We start from the raw sequence: 22,088 nt of genomic DNA on the forward strand, positions 1-22,088 counted from the left end.
CAGCTGGGGAGTACCTCCGCTGTGTTCCGTTCATCACACAGGTCCTGGCCCAGAGTAGGTGACTGTTGTTGTTTGCATAGGACCTCAGGGGTGAGAGAGCCCTAAAGAGACCATCGGCCCCGCAGCCCTGCAGCCTGTAGCCTGCTGTCTCACAGATGGGAGTCCCGAAGCCCAGAGATGGCCTGGGGCCTTGACCAAGGACTGGGGAGGTGGTCTCATTGAGCCTTCTGACGCTGGTGAGGCTTGGAGATGTCAGGCCACCTGTCAGAGCTCACGCGGCTGGGCATGGGTGGAGCTGGGTGTTCAGTTGCTTTTCAACTACTCTGGGTTCTGGCTGCGCTGTTGCTGACCGTGTTATCGCACCCCTTCAGGACTGGGGTCTTCTGAGATGAGCGATGAGTGGTGGGGGCTTGGGGGGCTGGGGGGGAATCTGAGGCGTGGGTGTGGGGTGGGGGATGATGCTAGTTAGGGCCTAGACCCCGCTTCTGGGCCATGGGCTTGCTTTACCCTGGGATCAGCCTTAGCCCAAGCCCTCCTAGAACTCTGCACGTCCTGAGCTGCCAGCCAGGCCCCACCTGTCCTGCCCCCACCCCCGAAGCCCTGCTCACCGGCCCAGACTTTAATAAGGGTAATTTAGAATCAATCGCGAGCAGGATCTGGGGAATCTAATTGCAGCAAACTGATTGCCAATTCGATTGCGGGCACCAGGGCACTGTGGGCGGCTCATTAGGCCTGTCTTCCCTTCCTGGGGTGGGATTTGGGGGGCTGTGTGGGGACTGAGCAGGCAGAGCTCCTGGAGAGGCGGGGGGACTGTTACAGTGGGAGCAGGGGAAGGATATTCTTGCTTCTCGGGGTGCCTGGCAGCACCCATGTACTGACACCCTCTCCAGGGCCCACAGCCGGGGTGGGTGCCCATGTCTGTCTCAGCCCTTCGCTCACCTACCACATGTTTCCTGCCGCCTCCTCACGGCTAGGCTGCCATTGAGGGTGGGGTGAGGGTGTCTGCAGCTGAATTCTACCTGGCTCCTGCCCTGAAGTTGCTCCCTTGTCAGGGAGCCAGGCACGATGGTGATGGTGACAGTGATAGTGGCCGGTACTTAGTGCGTGCTGCGTACCAGGCACAGTTCCAAGTGCTTAACATGCTTTATCTCAGTTCTTACCACAACCCTATGAGGTAGGTATTGTTACCCCACTTTACAGATGGCGACACAGAGGCCCAAGAGGTTAAGCAGTGTGCCCCAGGTGAGGCAGTTAGCAAGCAGCTGGAGGCCGCTGCCTGAGATGCCGTGTTGTTTGGGGGCATCGGGCAGGCCAAGGAGGCTCAGGGCTGCGTGGGCTTGGGCACCGGGCCTGTCTTTTGATGGACTAGTTTGTTCATTCTGCAGACATTGATCAAGCACCTGCTCTCTACCTGGCCCTGTGCTGGGGGCTGTGGGTGTGCAGGTGTATCTTGCGTGTGTCCTGCCTCTTGTCGGTGAGCCTTGCTTGGTGGGTTTGCGGCAGGCGTGTTGTGCTGTGAGGGCAGGCATTGAAGAGAAGCAGGCAGGAGGCCCTGCCTCCCTCCCCCCAGACAGGTTCGAATCCCAGCTCTGCCACAGAAGCATCGTGAACCTGGGCAAGCGACTCCTTGACTCAGCCTTACTCTCCTCCTCTGTCAAATGGGCCAATAATGCCTCATTCACTAGGCTGGGGTTAGGAGCAGTGCTGGGGGGAGGTGCAGCTAGTTAACGAGCTGGCAGCTAGTTAAAAGGAAGCTGCTCCTGAATAGTTACTTTTTTTTTTTTTTTTTTTTGCGGTACGCGGGCCTCTCACTGTTGTGGCCTCTCCCGTTGCGGAGCACAGGCTCCGGACGCGCAGGCTCAGCGGCCATGGCTCACGGGCCCAGCCGCTCCGCGGCATGTGGGATCTTCCCGGACCGGGGCACGAACCCGCGTCCCCTGCATCAGCAGGCGGACTCTCAACCACTGCGCCACCAGGGAAGCCCTGAATAGTTACTTTTATTTTACTTATTTTAATGATTATATTTTCCCTAAGATTGTTAGGTCTCAGAGGTGAATCTGAGAGGCGGCTGGTCATGTGACCATGGGCAGCTACCCCCCCTGCCCCCCAGCCTCTACTTCCACATCTGCAAAGTGGGGAAATTGGATTGGGTGACCCAGGGGCCTTTCCAGTCTTCACATTTGAGGAACTAACAGAAAGACCAGAGGCCAGAGAGGGCAGGGCCTGACCTGGGGTAGCCCAGTTGGGAAGGGAGGACAGACCTGCTCGGTTGTAGGGAGGATAGGAGGCCTGCTTCCTTCAAGTGGCCTGTCTATGGTTCTTCCTGGGCCAGGGTAGGAGGGGCCCTTTCCTTGCCCATCGCGCTGAGCACCACGTTCCTTCCCAGCCTCTGGGACATGATCCAGGCCAATTGGAGGCTGGGCTGTGAGTCTGGTTTCCTGGGCAGAGAGGAGCAACTGGGCAGGGAGTCCAGTGCCTAGGTTCTTGTCCCAGTTCTGCTGCTGACCTGCCAGTCACTGTAGGCACTGTTTACTGCTGTCCGCTCTGTGTCTGGCCTGTGCTGAGCTCTAGGAACACTGAGGGGGCTCAACCTGCTCCCTGACCTCAGGAAGCTCCTAGTTAGATGAGGGGCTGAGGAAGTGAGTCAGGGGAAAGAGAAGTTGGTTTTGGCTCTGGCGAATCAGGGAGGGCTCCATGGAGGAGGTGTCCTTTGTTCCAGGCCTTGAAGGATGGCAGCACATTGATGGGCAGAGGGATCAAGGTGGACAAAGGCTCAGAGGTGGGAAAAATCATGGTATATTAGGGAACCGAAGTGTGGTTAAAGGTAGTAAGTCCCAGCTCGGGGAGAGACAGGTGTGGAGATGGGAACATACCTCCCTTTGGGGTGGAAGAGCCATTGCTGTAGGCGGTGCTGTTTCTAATGAGAGTGTATTGCTTCTTACATTTAACAGACATTCACTGGTCACCTCCTGGGTGCCTGGCCCTGTGCCACGGGGTGTTTTGGGGCTGAACAATAGAAGGCCAGAGGGGGAGAATGGGAGCATGGGAGCATGGGAGAATTCTCCAGTGGCTCACAAGGTGGGCTTTGAGTCCAAACCAAGGCATTGGGTTCCATCCTCAAGGTAGAGGATGTTGGTCTGTAAAATGGGTGCAGCCCCAGGCTGAGGGGCTGGCATGGGACGACAGCAAGAGCATGGATGTGGTGATGTTAATATTGAATTATGCCTGTTGAGTGCCTGCCATGTGCAAGTTACTCTGCCAAATGTCTTATGTAGAAAAGCTCACTTAAGGGCTTCCCTGGTGGCGCAGTGGTTGAGAGTCCGCCTGCTGATGCAGGGGACACGGGTTCGTGCCCCGGTCCGGGAAGATCCCACATGCCACGGAGCGGCTGGGCCCGTGAGCCGTGGCCGCTGAGCCTGCGCGTCTGGAGCCTGTGCTCCACAACGGGAGAGGCCACAACAGCGAGAGGCCCACGTACCACAAAAAAAAAAAAAAAAAGTTAACGCTCACTTAATCTTTACAACCTTATGAAGGAGCTACCATTATTACCTTGGTTTTACAGAAAAGGGAATTGAGGCACAGAGAGGTTAAGAAACATGTCCAAGGTCACAGAGCTAGTAAGTGGCACACTTACTAGGATTTGAACCCAAACGGTCTAGCCTCAGAGTACTATCTGATGCACAAACTCTGCTCCATGCTACCACGTGTGCTGCAAACTGTAAAGTGTGGTGCCCCGAGACGATGAATTTAAGGCCAGTCAGGTCTTGCTGGGTGAGCCTGTGTGCCCGCTCTGGGGGAGCCCCGAGCTGGGACTGGGACTCTTGGCTTCCACACGGGGCTTCTTTGCTGCATGTTTCCTGTTCAGGTTGGGCCATGGGCTGAGGCCAGCCCAGGCTGGGGAAAGATCAGAGGACTGAAGATGATTTCAGCTGGAAGGTCTTTGGAAACACTGTTGTCCAACTTGTCATTGTCCTGAAGGGGAAACCGAGGCCGAAGGAATGCTCTCGAGTCATAGTGAGGTCTTCTGAGAGCTGTTAGTTCAGCCTTTTTGTTTTGCCCATGGGGAAATCGAGGCTCAGCGAGGTACAATGGCTTCCCCAAAGTAACACAGCAAGTTGGTGGCTGAGCTGGGACTAAGAACTATGTCTCCTGACTCCTAGGCAGGGCACCATCCCCTGTACCACGTTTCTTCTCTTTACTTGTCTCTTTCTGCCTAGACTGCAGGCCCAGCTCCCACTGACCTCTCCCAGGAAGCCTTTCCTGACCCAACCGGCTGCCCTCATGCCCAAGACTCTATACCGAATTGATTCCCCTCAGTGCACTCAGTGTGCTTCTCCAGCCTCATCCCTTTGACCCCCTTCTACCACCCAAGACTCCTGGCTATTTGCTGGGTATAGAGCACAACATTGTTTCTCTTGCTTTCATGTCTGCCACATGGTGTTCACTCTCTGTGGACTGTTCTTCTCCAGCAAACTCCTGCTCATCCTCCAAAACCCAGCACACATGTCCCCTCCTCTGGGAATCATTTACCAGCCTCTTCTCCCAGCTCCCAGGTACAGTGAGCCCTTTTTCAGACCCTTCTCTCCTGTCTCCCTGTTCTAGATTCCCAGGCACTGCTCTTCTTCTACAAGCTGTAGGATTCTTTGCTAAGCCCCAATTCTGTTACTTCCTTCATAGTGTGTGGCTCCCCACAGGGTTACATCCTTACCTCCTTGGAGCCCTCACCTGGATACATTGTTGCAGCAGCTACTCCCCCCATTATATCATCTCCCTGGTCAGCTTCACACATATTACTTTGTTTCATTTCCCCAATTCAGACATTGCTACATTGTTCCTTCTTCATGTTTTCGAACCTCCTCAGTCTATTTCACTTCTGGTTCTGCCCTGTTGTCCCATCTCCTCCTTTCTTCCCAGCCCCCTCCTCCTGTGATCCCCGAGCTTGGAGAAGAGGAGAGTGGAGGCTGGCAGCGGGGAGCACCGCGGCAAGAGGGTACTTCCTGCCTCCTTACGGGAGGTTCAGGCTTGGTTATGAGAAATCTTCCCCCTCTGCCCTCCATCTCCCTCCACCGGCCATCCTCCTGCATACCTCCTCCTCTGCGGCCCGCTGTTCCTCCCCTTCTCTCCCATCCTTTTCTCTCTCCCTCTCCTTCTCTGGTTCCCCCAGGCCTCTGCCGCACTCACTCCTCAGGGCTGATGGGAACCTCTCGGGTCCCGGCTGCGACTCAGGGGCCCGGAACCGAAGAGTCCCCTGGGGGACAGGGGTCTTGAGGGCTGAGGGGGTGTTTATGGTCAGGGCTAGAGGGACGACTCTACTCCTTGCCCTCTGGGCCTGGAACCCCCCATTCCCTTCATCCGCCCCTCCAGAAGTGTAGTTTCAAGGGCAAAGGGCCACAGGAAGTCAGCCCCTCACCTTGCTGTTCAGATGAGGATGCCAAGCCCAAAGACGGAGCTTGGATGTTCAGGGTCCCCAGCACTGAGAGGCAGAACAGCTCCCCCAGGGCAGTTCCCTGGGTGGCCCCTGGGAGCTGAGCCCTGGATGGGTGAATCCTGTTCTCCCGTGAGGCGGGGGAGCCAGGAGGCTGGTTTGGGACAATCTCAGCTCCAGAAGAGGCGGTTCTGGCTCTGAGTTCCGGGGACCGTCTGCAAGTCTGTGGTGGCACCCAGGGTGATCCTTTATCCGTGCGGAGCTAAGGCCATGTTTCTGTTTAGGTTCGGGCGAGGGGCTGGGTTTATGGGTGCCTGCGTGTGTTGTGGTGTGTTACTGTGTGTCTGTGCTGATGCATGGGGGCCCTGGGGTCTGGGAAGGGAGGGACATTTGTGGCCTGTTCCTCTGCCACCAGCTATTTTAGTGACCCAAGTGTGAGGCCAGGGGAGTCAGGAGCCCCCAAGTTGCTGTCTCTCCACTTTCTCAGCTCTAGGGGGCTTGCTGCCAACAACCTGGGGTGGCCGCAGTACTAACAGCTCCTGGGAGAACAGTGCATGAAGCTGGGAGACGCTCTCCTACCTCGGGGTGGGGGGGTTGGTGCACAGACAGAAATACGTGCACGTGCAGACCCATCTGTGTACGTGAAAGAACAGGTAGACCTGAGCCCACACCCTGTCCTGTGCACACGCGTGGCGACACAGACCCACAAACATACCTGAACACACACAGGCACCCAGAGACAGGGACACACACTCTGCCAGGTGCACACGGACCACTCGCAGAGATGCAGCCCTTGTACTCACACCAACACACCCAGGCCTGCACAGGCATCTGAGCCCACCTAAGACAACCTGAAGGTATACACACACGCGTGTACCTGTACACATGCCCAGAAATGCCCCTCATTGTGCTCACGTGTGTGCACCTGCATGTACACACACATGCACACATGCACACATGCATGTTGCGGGAGCTCTAAGCGACCAGGAGTGTGTCCGTCCTTAATCCCAGCGCTTAATCCCAGAGTCCAGGGAGCGCAGGTCAAAGGGGCAGCTGCTCATCTGGCCTCCTTAGAGGTGATTAAGGTGGGGCTCGGGGGTGGGGTGCAGAGGGCCTCAGAGCTTGTCTTCTGCATGACCTCCAGTGATGCTGCAAGCTCAGAACTTGGGTTCTTTCGGAGATTTATGTGTGATTTACCAAACCCTGGTACAGACAAGCTGGGGAGGAGGGAGAGGGGTGTGGCTGTGTGTCCCCAAGGAAAGTGACAGCTGGGTCAGAGAGGCCAGGGGAGGCAGTCCCTTCGTTTAACTACCTGCCTGCTGTGGGCCCTGAGTCAGAATCCGCAGTATGAGGCGGTCCAGGGATTCTGGTCTCTGGGAACACTGTTAATGGTCAGAGGGTTGCTGGACTAAGTGGGAAAATGAGGCCCAACCAGGAGATGCTGAATCTGGGGTCCTGAGCAGGGAGGGGGGTGGGGAAGCTTCCGGGAGGAAGTGGGGCCTGAGCTGGGCATTGAAGGTATCAGCGCCGGGGGCGTTTGGAAATGCACGGGATACTTTTTGTTGTCATCGTAATGGGGGCGCTGCTGGCATTTCCCGGGGTGGAGGTCACGGCTGCTAAATGCTGCAGGGCCTGGAGAACTGTCCCGCCCAGGGGTCTGCAGTGCTTCTGTTGAGAAAAGCTGTCAGGTCCTGCGGCGTGGCGGGTCAGCGTGGGCCTCGGCTCAGAGGTGAGACTGTCCCCAGCACGCTGTGGGAGGCAAGGCCACGCCCGCTACCCAGGGTGCCGTAGAGGTGCGCCGAGGTTGCGCGGGCTGAGTCCTCCCAACCCGGCCTCCCCTCCCTGGATGCATGTGTGTGAGTCTCTGAGGGGTGGCTGGGATAATGGTGTTTGGGCAGCAGCCCCGCTGGGGTCTGTCTTTGACCTCTGCTCGTCAGTTGGGTGACCTTGGGCAGCTCGCCCGTGTCCTCTGTAAGCCGGATGGTAACCACTGCACCGCGGGGTAGCTTCAAGAATTCGGGTTTACTTGGCTCAGAGTCCAGCATGTTGCCCAGGGCTGGTGACCAGTAGTGTTTGTAGTGGGGGCAGTGGTCATGAGAGGCCTCTATCCCTGCAAAGGTGGCAGCCACCACACTGTCCTTGTCCTGGGGTTTGGGGAGCAAGCTGGGTCCCAGGAATAGCCCTTTGCCACATGTCCATCTTCGAGCCCGGCTTTTCCAGGCCAGGCCCTTTTCCCACAAACACTGTCTGCGCTCTAGTTCTGGGGCTGGACCACTTGGGCTCATTCATCTGGATGTCCCTGGCATCCTGCTCTGGTATGGGGCTGGCTGTGGTGCAGTCCCCCTGTGGGGAGGGAGGCCAAGCTGGTGTGATTGGGGCTCTGGTGGCAGGATCCCAGGACCAGGGCCTCTGACCCTGCCTTCAGAGGGTCAGGTGATGGGTCAGTTGAGGAGTTTTTGGTCAGGGAGTCATGTTCAAGTGACGTATGAGGAGGGGAGGGTGTGTCTCATCCCTGGACTTCAGGGCACATGGGGGCCGGGCACTCAGTGTCCCTAAAGCCCTGGGGGCGTTTGGACTCCGTCTGAGCTTGGTGTGGAGGGTAGAACCTATGGCAGGGGGCTGAGGATGGATTGGCTGGACACAAGGATGCGCTGGACCTGCAGGAGGCTGGTGAGGGTGTCGGGGAGAGGACATGGGGTGCCGGGGTTTTCTCTGGTTCCCTCCACCCATAGCTGGGACTGAGGGCTGGGGGGTCCTCGTGGTGTTCTTGGCTCCCCCCTCTTCGGGGCTCGTTGGGGCTCCTGCCCTGCAGTCTGAGCTGCGGGGAGACCGCTTCCCCCCCGTAGTGACCAGCTTGGGGGGCAGGGGTGGCGAAGCTTGCTGAGGTTGTGGGGTGGAGCAGGGAACTAAGGTGGTGCAGGCTTCAAACCTGGGTTCAGCCTGGTAGAGGTTTGGGGGACACCAAACACTTGTCAGAAGCCTGAGCTCGTGCCTCAGCCAAGCCCTCAGGACAGACGGGCCTCCGCGCAGAGAGTAGGGAGTGGAAACCAGCCTGGGGCTCAGCGGCTGCCAGCTGGGCTGGGTGGAGGCTGATGCTAGAGCCAAGTGGAGGCAGGGCAGGGTGAGGGGCTGGGCCCGGTGAGGTGTCTGTTCTCAAGGCTGCCCTAGACAGCCACGGGGGGAGGGGCAGGCGGACTTGACTTCACACTCAGATGCGCCTCACCGCTAGGGCCTCGCCATCCTCCTGACCCCTTCCCTGGCAGGGACGTATCCTCATGTCTCTTGCTGAGGGCGGCCAGGGGCCAGCCACATGGACAGAGGGTCTGAGTGGGAACATCCTGGAACCACTGGTGGCTGGAGCTGGGGACACTGGGGTCTAGCGGTGCAGATGGCAGCCAGCCTGAGTTTGGAGTTGCCTCCCTTCTCTTGGGTCCCGCTGGGCAAAGCCTGCTGCTTCCATTGGTCCCACCTGACAAAGTAGCCTTTGGCGAGCACAGGGGAAGCAGTTGCCGCACTGGCCCCTCCCACTTGGGGTCTGCAGAGTCAGTGTTTGCCCTTCGGAGGTGGGGGCTGGAGAGGGTTCACCTGGGGCTTGGTTAGGCGTTACTCAGAGAGAGGTCACCTCCCTCTCGTCCGAGCATTTGAGTCCAGGTTCTGCTGTGTGACCTTGGGCAAGTACCTCACCCTCTGATCCTCAATCACACATTCATTCTTTTCTTTTTTTCTAAACAACAGCTTTATTGAGATTTAACTCAAATACCCCACAATCCACCCATTTAAAGCATGTAATTAAATGGTTTTTAGTATTTTTACAGCTGTGCAACCATCACCAATATTACTCATTTTTATCACCCCCAGAAGAAACCCTATACCTATTAGGGTTAGAAAAGGGTCACTCCTCTTTTCTTCCCAATCACTCAGCCCTAGGAGTCACTGATCTACTTTCTGTCTCTATGGGTTTGCTTATCTTGGACATTTCATATTAGTGGAATCAAATAGGATGTGGTCTTTTGTGACTGGCTTCTTTCACTCAGCATAATATTTTCAAGGTTCATCCATGTGGTAGCGTGTATCAAGACCTCATTTCTATTTTTGTTTAATAATATTCCATTGTATGGACACATCACCTTTTATTTATCCATCTATCAGTTGATAGATATTTGGGTTATTTCTACTTTTTGGCTGTTATGAATAATGTTGCTTTTTTTTTTTTTTAAATATGTGGACATATGTTTTCACTTCCCTTGGATGTATATACCCTAGGAGTAGAATTATTGGACCATATGACTCTATGTTTAACCTTCTGAGGAACTGCCAGACTGTTATCCAGGGTGGCTGAACCATTTTGCATTCCTACCAGTGGTGCATGAGGTTTCCAACTTCTCCACATTCTCTCCGCTGCTTGTTATTTTCTGACTTTCTGATCACATTCATTCTTGCATCCATTCATCCCTCAGGTATTTATAGAACACCTGTATTTGACAAGGCAGGGTGCTCACTGCAAAATTGGGGAGAGAATTTATCCATTAAGGAGTTGTTTAGAAGATTCAGTGGCACCATAGCTGTAAAAACCTCCATGCACTTAGTGACAGGAGATAAAGATTATCAAGGGGAGAAGCTGAGGGTGGTCAGGGAATCACGGGACCCCGTGAGAGCAGAGGAAGAGAGAAAGGAGTCTGTGTGTTTTGACCACCTTCTCTGTGTCAGAACCTTTGCTTCAGTTCTCATGACCTTCTGGGCTGTACTGTTGTCTCGTTTGCTTGCCCCAAGGTCGCTCGGCCAAGAGGTAGCTAGGCTTTGGGCTGAGATCCTGTTTGGATAATCTCATTTAATCCTCCCAACCCTTTGAGGTTGGTACTATTATTATGTTCATTTCATAGGAGAAGAAAATGAGGCTCAGAGAGGTGGACTTTCTTGCCCAGGGTCACACAGCCGCTGAGGGCCAGTGCTGGGATTTGGACCCAGGCAATCTGGCTTCAGAGCTCCTGCTTACTGCGAGGTCCCACCTGTCTCCCAGGATGCAGGACATGAGGGTGAGGGCTGGGGCATCCGTCTGCCCCTATATCTCAGAGAGTGTTATCTGGGGCTGGAGGTGGCCTTGGAGGTGAATGTGACCCTAGACAAGCCTCTGGGGCCTCCTCCAGTTTTTTTTCTGACTCCTTGCTCTGTGCCTCAGTTTCCCATCTAGGTGATGGTGGTGGTGGCCCTGGAGGCCCCCATGACTCATGCTGAGTCTGGCTTGTTCTGTCCCTTGAAATGGAGCAGCTCAGAAGCCAGCAGAATAGGCCTGGGGTGAGGAGCTGTATCTCCACTGTTGTGAGTTTGTGCTGGTTATAAATAACCTAGCAAACGGGCGGGTGAGGGAGACCACAGCCGGACTCCTCAGGAGGCTGAGCCTGGATACATCACACACAGACGGGCACATTTCGTGTGTGTGTGTGTGTGTGTGTGTGTGTGTGTTGTGTGTTCTCAGGGTGTGTGCCTAGCATGTGCCTGGGGAGGCTTTGGGGAGGACGGAAGAGCTGTGTGGTGTCCCAGCACAGCTAGAAGGACTGGGCCTGCCTCGGGCTGACTCCGCAGGGTCTGTCTGGTTTCCTGGAGGCCCAGCAGAACCCCAGGGCTGGTGAGATCTCTGGGGCCTCTGCCCCTGGCTTCAGGTGGCCCCTAAGATCTGGGAGAGGTGTCCTGTGCCCTTTGAGCTTGCCTTTCCTTAGGTCCTATCCTGTGGGATGAGAACCAGACACACAGCATTGGGTCTCTCTCTGCTCTCCCAGGCCCTTCCCCGTTACCAGTCCCCCCCGGTAATGCCTTGCTCCCCTTAACTCCATCTTGACTCACCAGCTGAGTTCTCTGTAACCTCCAGCAAGTTGCCTGGCCTGAGACTATGGAGTAAGGAGGCCCATTTCACCTGGTCCTATCAGTAAGGGGCCTGGCGTTAAGTAGGTGCTCAGTAAATGCTACTGTCCTTCCAGCCCAGGCCTGGTTGTAAAGTGGCCAGAACTGTAGGCTCTGCTGGGAACCTGCTGTCTTGCATGTTTTTGTACATAATTTGCATAGTTGTTTTATGAAAAAACTGCTGGGATCAGTCTCAGCCTCTCTTCCCTCCTCCCGGGGCAGGTGGAGCCCTGGTTGGATTTTGGAGGGACCAGAGAGAACTTTGGATGGGGAGACTGAGGCCAGAGGACAGGGTCCTGCCCAGGATCACATAGTGATTAGAAAAGTAGGTAATGTGGGTCTGTAAGGGTGATCCCATTCACGGTATTCACTGAACAAATATTGATGGAGGCCAACTGTGTCCCACTCACTGCCACCAGGAGCTGTTGGAGGGGGAGATAGGCATTAGACAAGGAGGTAAGTAAACAAGCTAATTTCAGGCAGTGGTGAGCTATGAGGAGTAAGCCTGGTGTTGACAGTGATGGGGTGTGTGGGGAGGTCACGTGGATGCATTTGGTGGTCAGGGAGGGCCTCTCTGAGGAGGTGAGCTTTGAGTAGGGACACCAAGTCACGCCCCAGCACTTACTAATTGCCTAATAACTGCTCATCATGTCACAGATGGTGTCTTGGTGTGTTGGGAATCATCATTCCCATTTCATAGGTGGGTAAACTGAGGCCCAGTGAGGTGAAGGAACTTGACCAGAGCTCTCTGGAAGCCAGGACCAGAACATCTAACCCCACACTGGGTTGTTCTGGGAAACGTGGGCCCTTGCCGAGTCTGTTGGCAGGGATGGTTGCAGAGCCTGGAGACTCAATCCCAGGGGCACCTGCTGGTGAGTCATGGGGTGGTGGGTGGGGCTGCTCAGTGGAACCGGGCCACCTGTCATGGGAACAGGGCTTGTCTTCCATTTCTTCTCATTCCCAGACAGTCCATCTCTCTGTCTGTCTCTGTGCAGGGTGTTGGGGAGGGTGGGGTGGTGGTGTGTAGACTCTGAAGCTGCCAGCCACCCACCCCGAAGAAATTCCTGGTGGGGGAGACTGGTGAGGACTGGGCGTGTGCTACAGTGTGCAGAGCAGGGTCCTTAGGGTTCAGCTAATCCAGGGGTTCAAATCTGGGTCCATTGCTGTGTGACTTTGGGCCAGTTGCTTCACCTCTCTGAACTTTGGTTTGCCCATCTGTGAAATGGGGACAGTAATCTCTCACCAGTAAGATGTTTGTGAAGAGAAATGGGGCCATGTGCATACAGTGAGTGCTCCTCTGTGGGAGCTGTAACGGTTGTTCATGGTCAGGGAATAACGGCCCCAGGCCTTCTACAAAAAAACATCCTGCTGTGTCCCCACTGGTGGTTTAACAGCCTCCTCAGTCTCCTCATCTGTAGATGGGGACAGTAGTACCCGCTTCCCAGGGTGGCCAAGTGCATTCCATGAGAATCTGGTAGAAGGGGCCCACTGGAGTGATGGGAGATGGTTGGTGGCCCCTCCTTCCCCAGTAAATGACAACACAGTGGAGGCAGAGTCCCCAGGAAGGGACTTCAGAACAGGCAGGTGGTTGGCATGCGGCAGCCTCACAGGGGAAGCAATGTTTGAGCTTCCTGACCACATCCCTGTCTTGTTGACTGTGGGTCACCGGGTGTCTAGAATAGTGCCTGGTACACAGTAGGTGCTTAATAGATATCGCTTGTACTGACTTTCTGGTGGAGTAGGTGCTGGTCAGGCAGAGATGTGGAAGGGTGTTCAGGAAGCAGGAACAGCATGTGCAAGGCCTGGAAGGAATCCATAAAGGATTCAGTGTGGGAGGAGCATGGGAGCTGGGCAGCTGGGGGCCTCAGTGGGTGGTCCTGCTCTCAGACACAGCCTTGGGGACAGGAATAAATGAGCGGTGTGAGTCAGGGTGGCCGAGAAGGTGATGCTAGAGGGCAGGTGGCTGGGATGGATGGAGCAGTGACAGTGGGGGGCGGGGGGGGGCGGGGAATGCCCCAGCCCTGAGTTGAGGAGAGGGCTGGTGTTCCCGGGGTTGCGCTGCCGTCCTCTGTCCAGGTATAGGTGGCAAGGGTGAGCAGCTGTAGGGTGGCCAGCCTGCACCCTGGCTGGGGCCGGCGGGGCTGGTGGGCCGGGAGCTAGGCTGATGGAAGAAGCTGGCGGGTGGCCCGTGGGCGAGGTGTCTGAGCGCTGTAAGCCAACCGTGGCGGCCAGCCGGTGAATGCCGGGGGAGGGAACCGGGCTCTGCTAAGCCAGCCAGTCTGCAGTGAGGTGCAGCTACGGAGCTCCGGGCCACTGGGCCTGCCAGCTCCCTTGGAGGCTTTTGTGTTCACTTCCTTCCTGCTGGTTCCTCTGTTTGCTCCTAACTCACGACCAGCCTCAGTGGGGTCTCAGCAGAAGGAAGGGGCCAAGGAGTTTCAGAGACCAGGGCACTGCGGGCATGGGGACTCAGAAAGAGCGTGCTAGTTCTCATAACAAAAGTACTCTTGAGTTTATTGTAGAAAGTTTGGAAGATACAAACAGGTCCCGAGTAAAAAATGAAAAACTACCTGTAATCCCACCACCCAGAGAGAGCCTCTGGGAACCTTTAGTCTTAGAATTCAGTGTTTAGAAATACACTTTGGTACTGAGTTCATTAAAACAGGATCAAGTTCTACGTGTTTTTTTTATAACCTATTTTTAAATTTAATGATAATAGTATTAATAGCCAGCATTTATGGAGCAGTTCCTTAACGTGTGGGCACCCGGAGTCTCCTACAGTGAACCCCAGGAGGTGGCTATTGTTATCTTTGTTTACCAGGAAAACCAGGCCGAGAGTTAAGTACCTGTCCAAGGTCACCCAGGTATTGAGAGACAGAACTGTTCATATGATCCTATCAACAGCTGTGCTGCATTGCCTCTTGACAACCAGAGTGTACATTCTCCTGTCCTTGCATATTCTTTGAAACAAGTAAAAAAAAAAAAAAAAAAAGCCTTTCGTTATGCATTTATGCCTTTTAATGACTTAGACAGTGTGGATTTGTGAAAACACAGTTCTTGATAGCTGCATAATATTCCATGTCGTGGTTGTGCCCTAAGTTATTTAACTAGTCGTCTGATATTGGGAATGTAGGTTATTTCCCCTTTCTCTCTCTTATAAATAACACTGCCCTGGCTCTTTGACCTGAGGGCTGAATTCTTGGACACCCAGAGTGTCCAAATCAGAAAGGCACTTAGAGCACCAAGCTGACAACGGGTTCATTTCCCAATGGGGCAACGGAAGTGCAGAGAAAGGGGGAGGGGGCTTGTCTGGGTCTGGGAGGCTGCGGCCTCCTGAGCCAGGATGCTGCTAGCTCTCTCGTCCAGTGTTGATGAGAGCAGTGCCACCATGGGGAAGGGGGTTCTGGAGAGGATGGTGGGAGCACAGGGGTGGGTAGTGGCGAAGGTGATGGGGGTGGTGGGCTGGAGCTGATGGAGTACGGGTGTGGGGTAGGGAGGGCTCTGCTGTCGGGAGGTCTCTTGCAGAGCAGTTGGCTCAGGTGGGATGGACCCAGAGGGGTGTTTCCTGCCCTCTCAGTTGCCCTTGTGGGCGGTCTGGGGGTGGGTATTTGGAAGAAGGGTGGTGGGAGGGTGAGTGGGTGACAGTGTGTGTGTCTGGGCTTTGCTGATTGTTTTGGGTGGGGGGGTCTGTCAAGTGGGCCTCCTCAGCCCTTCCTCCCCCTGCTTCTCCTCCAGACCCCTCTGCTCTCTGGGACTTGGGCTCCGTGGCCCCTTCCTGGCCGATGCAGCCTTCGCGCCCCTCACCCCTCCGGCAGCCAGTGAATGTGGTGGGGGCTCGGTTCCCAGCCAGGGCAGCTGTGGATGGGTAGGGGGTGGAGACTGAAGCGTCCCCCTTCCTGGTCCAGGCTCTCCATTGTGTAGCCCCCTGGCTGTCCTGCTGCCCAGAGCCTGGCCCCGGCCCACATTCCTGTGGTGACGCTCTGGGTCTCCGGGTTGGAGCTGGTGAGCGTGAGGGGCACTGAGTTCTCACAGGACTGAGGGCCTTTTGGGGACGGGGGCTGGTGGGGATGGAGCCTGTGGGGATCCAGAGGGCTCTGCTGAGACCACCGTGCTTCTGGGATCTAGTGTTAAGTCACTGTGTGTCGTTGGACAAATCACTTTACCTCTCTGAGTGCTGCTTGGCAGGCTAATTCCCCACCACCTGCCCCTCTTATCCCCCTCTCTGAGCCTCAATTTCTACATCTGTAAGAAGGGAGAACTGAACTCAGTCATCACTCAGGCCTGAAGGTGAGAAGAAGGTACCACGGTAAGACCCCCGAATGGTTACTGAGTGCCGGCTGTGTGCTGGGCAGCAGGAGGGCTTCTGGCGCATCATCTTACTTGATTCTCACGACAGCTCCATGAAGAGTATCTCATTATTTAACCAAAGAGAGGCTCAGAGAGGTTGAGTAAGTTGCCCAGAGTCACCCAGCAAGTAAGCAGAGCTGGACTTGAACCCAAGACTTGAACCTGAAGCTGGGCTCCCAACCCCTGCTCACATCGCCTCCAGTCACCGGGAGAGTGGAGCCTGAGACTGGCTAATGTGGGGAAGGAAGCTCGGGCAGAATTCGTTATACTTGATTTTATTCTTAGTTTTTGCGGCATGATTAGCACTGCACAGGGTGCCGGGCTCCTGGCCCACCTACAGCTGACCTAATTTGTGTGTCCGCGCCTGTTTCTGTAGCTCGCCCTTCCTCTCCCCGCATCCAGCCTCTCCTTTTTTCTTTCTCTGCATTCTCCCCTGCTTTGTGGCTTTGGCGATGCCGCTTAGGCTCTCAGGAATAGCCTCATCTGCAGCATGGAATAGCCTCATCTGCAGCATGGGTGTAATCATCCCGATTCTACTCCCCGCAGGAGGCTGGTGAGGCTTAAATGAGATAAAAGCTTCAGAATTCATAATGGAAGTATTAACATGTACCTAACAATAATCACAGCTACATTTATTTATTCAGCTCGCAGTGTTGGGTTCTGTGCTCAGCCCGTTACCTGCATGATCTTATTTGATCCTCACGGCACCCCTATGAGTAACATACTGTTATTAGCATCCCCATTTTACAGATGAGAAAACTGAGGTGCCAGGAGACTCGGTGGCTTGCCTGATGTCCAATGGGTAGTGAGGGAAGGAGCTGATTTATTCTGGCTTTAACCTCTGTGTTATCCTGTTTCTCTGGGAAGGCTCATGATGGGGGCAGGGGCAGGTGGAGGGAGCTGGGCATGAAAGACCCAGACTTCTGGTCTCCAAGGAGGGCTTGGAAGGAGGCTGGGGGCCGGAGGAGGGAGATGCCCTGCCTTTCTACCTGAACATGTCCCCCCCACCCAGCCCCACTGGAGAGGGATGGCAGTGGAAGTTACCCACCCATCCCAGCAGTTCTAAAACTATGGAGAGGATCAGGTAGGCGTGGGGGCGGGTGAGTGACAGGCAGCTCTGGTCACTGCTGGTCCCATCAGGTCAGAGAGCCTGAGGTACTTCTTTGGGTCAAGGCTGTGGGTCAGCTCAAGGTAGGATGGTGGCAAGGGGGCAGTGAGGAAAAATGGCAGGGGGTGTGCCAGTCCATTGGGCAAGGTGCCATGTCTCACGCCGGCATTGTAGGTGTGCTTGTACATACCCCAGAGGGAAAGTGTGCATGGCGTGTGTGCACGGTGTGCATGTGTGGAGGGGAGTGGGATGCAGGTGTTAGGGGCCTGTTGGTGGGTGATTGAGATGGGGTACATGTATGGTGCAGTGGGTGCTTTTTCAGGGATGCATGGGTGGAGCATGTGGGGAGCAGGAGTGGGTATTTGGGAGCATTTGGGGTGTTTGCCATGTGCGGGCGTGCGTATGGTGTGCGGCGGTGTGTATGGTGTGCGGGGGTGGAGGGGTGGTAGTTTTGAGCTGAGATTGTCCAGGGGCTGTGGGTCACAGGTGTAGGAACCCCAGATGAGCAGCAGATTGGGGGCTACCCTGGAGTGTTCAGGGCAAGGGTTCCAGGGGCTAAGGACCCGTGCTCATGTCTCAGCTCTAAACCCCAGCCTCAGTGCCTGCATCTGTGAAGTGGGGATAATAAAATCCTGGGAGGCTGTGATGGTTGAAGGCGGTGGTGCAGGTAGAGTTCTTCCAGCGCCTGACCTGGGACAGGGCCTCCGTAGTGGTGGGCAGAGGCCTCTGGAACCCCCTGAGGACCCTCAGTAGCTCCCCAGGGGAGCTCAGACCTTTACCCACTGCTGGGGGAGCCTCCGGCTGGGTGTCGTGGCCGGGACTGGTGGTGGCAGAAAGCAGAAGGTGCAGGGGCCTCTGCAGTGGGCTGCGTGGGGCGTGTGGGGATGTGAGGGTGAGAAAAGATTGTTTACAGGTCGTGAGGTTTTTGTCAGAGTCCGAGGGTGTCGCTGCCATGGGGAATGTGGGCTGTGATATGTGACTCGGGGCATGCTTGGACGTGGGGAGGCTTGGTGTGTGCCACAACCCACGGACGTTGTGTGGGGTGTGTTAGGTGAGGAGAGGGGTGCAGCTGTGTGTGTGTTCATCTAGAGAGGCGGCAAACGGGTGAGCCCACGGTGGTATGTGCCAGGCTGTTGTCTGTGAGTTGTGGTGGGTACACAGGTTAGGGTCAGTAAATGTGGATCACGACTGTGTATGCGTCTGTGCTGGTGTGTGTGCGCGTGTGCGCGCGCACACTTGGGTTGGGTGTGCAGATGTGCTTATCAGGCATGGGAGGGTGTGTGGTTTACCTGGAGGGGGCACAGTTGAGGGTCAGGGGGAGGCCGGCATTTGAGTTCAGTTCTCCTTTAAGGGAATGGCGTGGATAATTATGCTAATTATGCATGGAATTATGCAAATAGAGAGGTCGTTTGGGGGTCAGAGGCTGTTTTCACCATCCTCCTCTGGCATTTGTGACTTCTGAGGCTTTCCCTGCTGCCTCCCAGGCTCAGTTCCCCACCCCCCCTCTCTCTCCTCTCTCCTGTCTCCTCTCTCCTCTCTGTAGCCCTAGTAGCTGCAGCTTCCAGCACCCCTGTAGTGTTCCTGGGAGGTCCCCGTGAGCCCTGGTCCCCCAGGGAGGGGTACAGCTGGCACTGAGTAGACTCGGGGAGGGGGCTGGGCAAGATGGCATCATGCACCCCACCCCCACCCGCCAGGTCTCAGGTGTCCCGGTGTTAAGTTTCCCAGGGTGAGCTCAGGGGTGACTGGGTTGTTGTTGGCCATCACCCCTTCTACCCCATCTGGGGGCTGCTTATTATTTGGAAAGAATGTTCTCTTGGATGTAGGCTTGGAAAATCACTGAGGTGGCCCCTTCCCCAGCTTTGTCTGATGAGCGTGAGGCTAAATTAAGATGTGAGAGAATTCTCTCCCTCAGCCTCCCACTCTTGCCTTCCCTTTCTCTCGCACACCCAGTCCTCCCTCCACTCCCTCCTCCCTGTCCCCCCACACCGCCCCTCTGACCCCCTGGCTTCCCTCTGTCCTTGCATCTCTGTCTCCATCCAGTGTCTCCCCCCACCCCCATCATTCTCTCTGTTCTTCCATGATCTCTCCCTTTCCTGTTCCCCCCCAATCTCTGTGGGGATCTGGAGCTCCTGGTCCTTAGCATGGAGGAGATGGTTGTCATGGTAACGGTTGTCATGCCGATGGCTACTGCGCTAGGGATGAATAGTATCTAGGTGAGAGCTACCTGAGTGGAGGCTGATGGATTCACAGGAGGTTCCATACTCGTCTCTGAGCCTCAGAGCTGCACAGTGTGTGCCCCCATCTAGTGCCCGCCCCCATGCATGTGCCTGTTTGCACCCAAAGGCACGCCAACACGCGGGGCCTCTCTCTGCCTTTAGGTGAGTGTGTGTCAGGGTGTGTCTGTATGTGTTCTTTCTATGTCTCTGGGTGTGTCATTTCAAGGGCCTGTGTGGCTTTGCAGGGTATTAGGGGCTGGTGTGTGGTGCTGGTCACTGTGGAATCATGAGGACACCCTGTTTTGGCCCCCGCATTTACCCCACTTTGGGGTTCCCCTGGGACCACAGACTTCTTAGAACCCCTCCTCCCAGCTAAAGGGCTTCCAGCCTTCCCTGGCTGCCTGGAAGGATGGAGAGACAGTGAAGATGGACCTGCTCAGGAGAGGCAGTCTGAGCCCCGTCCCTGCTCAGTCCCCATCCTGCTGCATGTCTCTGGCTTCAGGCTACTTGCCTAAGAATGGAGCAGAAAGTCTCCAAGGGACCCCAGCTTAGCTGGCCCAGGTGGTAGAGGCTGGTAGTGTGGGAGCTTCTAGCCCCCTCACCTCAGGTCCTGGGGCTTTGTTCTTCTGGGAAGTGGGAGCAGAGATGGGAGCTGGGGAAGGTTGGATGGTAGCTGTTCTGAGCTCCTGAAATGTCTAAAAGGGAGGAAGACCCAGCAATTAGTCACAGAGCAATTACTCTAATTGTTCCACTCCATGACTCACTGGTAGCAAGTAAATACTGATTAATTCATTATTTTGAGACTGTGTGTGCGTGTGTGTGTGGTAACGGGTATGGTGGGGGGAATCTCCTGGCTCCCTGCCCTGGCCTCCTGCCCTGCGTGGCCTGTGTAGGGCTTTGGAGCAGGTGGTCGAGGCTCGGGGCTGGAAGCCAGAATTGGGATCCTCTCTCTAGCTCCATAGGAACTCCAGAAGGGGGCCTGTCAGGGGTGGGAGTGTGAGAGTCTGAGCAGAGATCACAGCGCCAGTCCAGCCCCTCTCCTGCTCACACACCTTCTATGGCTCCCCATGTCAGTCCAACAGTAGTGACATTCAGACTCCACCTCACACCCGCTGAGCCGCCAAGTTCTGTTTTCACAATATTCTGATGTGCAGTCAGGATAAAACATGACCAGTTTCCAAGATAAAAGTCACCAGCCGAGCACTGAGAGCCTGTGATGGACGGGGCTTCCCCAAACTCAACTCCAGCCTGTCTCTGCCCCACCCCTGTCCTGGGAATTACATCCCCCAACTCCAAGCCTGTTCCCTAACGGATACTTCCTGATACCTACTGTGTGTCTGACGCGGTCTTGCCTCCATCGAGGTGTAGTTTAGTGGGGGTGGGAACAGTCACAGAAAAAGTATATACCCAAAGCCAGCACCGCTCACAAGTAGTGGTAGTTGTGAATTCAGAAGCACAGGATGCTCTGAAGGATCAAAGCAGGAGGGCTTCTCAGAAGAAGCGATGGGGAGCGGAGTTAGCTGGTGGGAAGCTGGAGGATGAGGGGGTGGGAAGGTAGGGTGTTCTCTTGGAGGGAACAGCATGAGTGAAAGAGGCGGGAGAGACCATGTTCCAGGAACAGACAGGGGCCCGGTGGTAGGAATCCAGTGATTGCAGGGGTTCTGAGGGACCCTGGATGAGGCTGTCAGTCCCAGCTGTGGTGGCATAGGCTGTGCTTCCCCACCTCGGAACTTTTGCTTATCCTGTTATCTCTGCTTGAGATGCCTTTCTCTCTCTATTTCAGTTGCTTAAGATCCAAGTGCTAATCCTTTAGATCTGAGCACCAGGTCATCTTTGTCTGTAAGCTCTCAGGGGGCAGGGACTGTGGCTGGGCTCAGTCTGGATCCAGGGTCAAAAGTGTGGTTGGGGGTTTTCGCTCCTGTCTTGGATGCCCTTAGGGCTGGCTCTCAGCCCGGGGTTGCAGTGGGGAGGGATGGTCCAGGCCCAGGAGCCACAGCACCTGGCCTTCCCACGTTCTGATTTTGGGGGGAGTCTTGGGTCTGGAGAGCAGGACCCTGGGAGAAGCCCCTCTCACGCCTGCAGACTCTCAGGAGACCCTTGGCAGAAGTGAAAGCGGCATCCGTGCCCTGAGCTGACTCTCGGCATTGAGATACTTTGGGGGGAGTGTAGACAGGGGGGCTGACTTTGGTTTGGGGAGGACCCAGGGCTGGAGCCCACTCCCTTCTCTCCCTCCCCCACTTATCCAAGGTACTTCCCTCCCAGAACCCCAAACCTCCGCAACACCCATGTCTATCTAATGGGACTAATTGCCCTATCTTTGGGATTTTGAGGTGTGAGGCTTTGGGTCCCTAGCGGAGTCCGAACCTTATCATTCACGTGCTCTCTGGTGACCTGGGGCAATGGGGCCTCCCTCCTCTCCACGCTGGAAGGGGTCAGATGGTGCTGGCCACACCGAGGGTGCTGCTAACTGGGCTGAGAACCTGCTTCTCTGAGGTGCCCTCAGCACATATTAGCATGCTGCACGCTCACAACCCAACAAGGCAGGAAGTGGTAACCGGCTTGCTCCGGCTCTCTGTTTACCCCCGTGGAGGCCACATCTGATGCTGTCCCTCCACTGTCACTTGGCCCGTGAGAGTGTCTGTGGTTCCTCTGGGCGTGTCCAGGCTGCTGGCCTCAGGTGCTGAGCTCTGTGCCCGACTCTGCCCTCCCCAGGCTCAGCGCTGGCGCAGTGAGAACTTCGAGAGGCCCGTGGACCTCGAGGGCTCTGGGGACGATGACTCCTTCCCCGACGATGAGCTGGATGACCTCTACTCCGGGTCGGGCTCGGGCTGTAAGTACCCCCTTCCCTTTCCCTGCATGTTGTGTCAGCGGTGCCAGTCTGCCTCCAGTGCCCCATCCGAGGCTGCGACGGCAAGGAAGAGGAACCCTCGCAGGCTCAGTTAAATGGTGGGGGAGGGGAGGGGGGGTCAGGCAGGGGGAGCTCATGGACCTCAAGCAGAGGAAGGGCAGGCCACTCTTCCTGGGGTGGAACCAGGGCCTGGAGGCCTCAGAGCCTAGCATTCCCAGCTCCCCACTGCTTCTGTCTCTGCATCTCTCTGTG

The 22,088-nt window shown here is 55.9% G+C and overlaps 1 protein-coding gene across 1 annotated transcript in view; it reads left to right on the top strand.

Annotated features, from left to right (window-relative positions):
• Positions 1–22,088, top strand: part of SDC3 (syndecan 3) — a 44,584-nt gene that overhangs the window by 13,268 nt on the left and 9,228 nt on the right. The window contains exon 3 of the mRNA XM_033839218.2: positions 21,701–21,818. Within this exon, the coding sequence (XP_033695109.2) occupies positions 21,701–21,818 (118 nt within the window). The remainder of the gene's footprint in view (positions 1–21,700; positions 21,819–22,088) is intronic.

Source organism: Tursiops truncatus, chromosome 1 (genome assembly GCF_011762595.2).
Source record: "Tursiops truncatus isolate mTurTru1 chromosome 1, mTurTru1.mat.Y, whole genome shotgun sequence".
NCBI classification, from domain to species: domain Eukaryota; kingdom Metazoa; phylum Chordata; class Mammalia; order Artiodactyla; family Delphinidae; genus Tursiops; species Tursiops truncatus.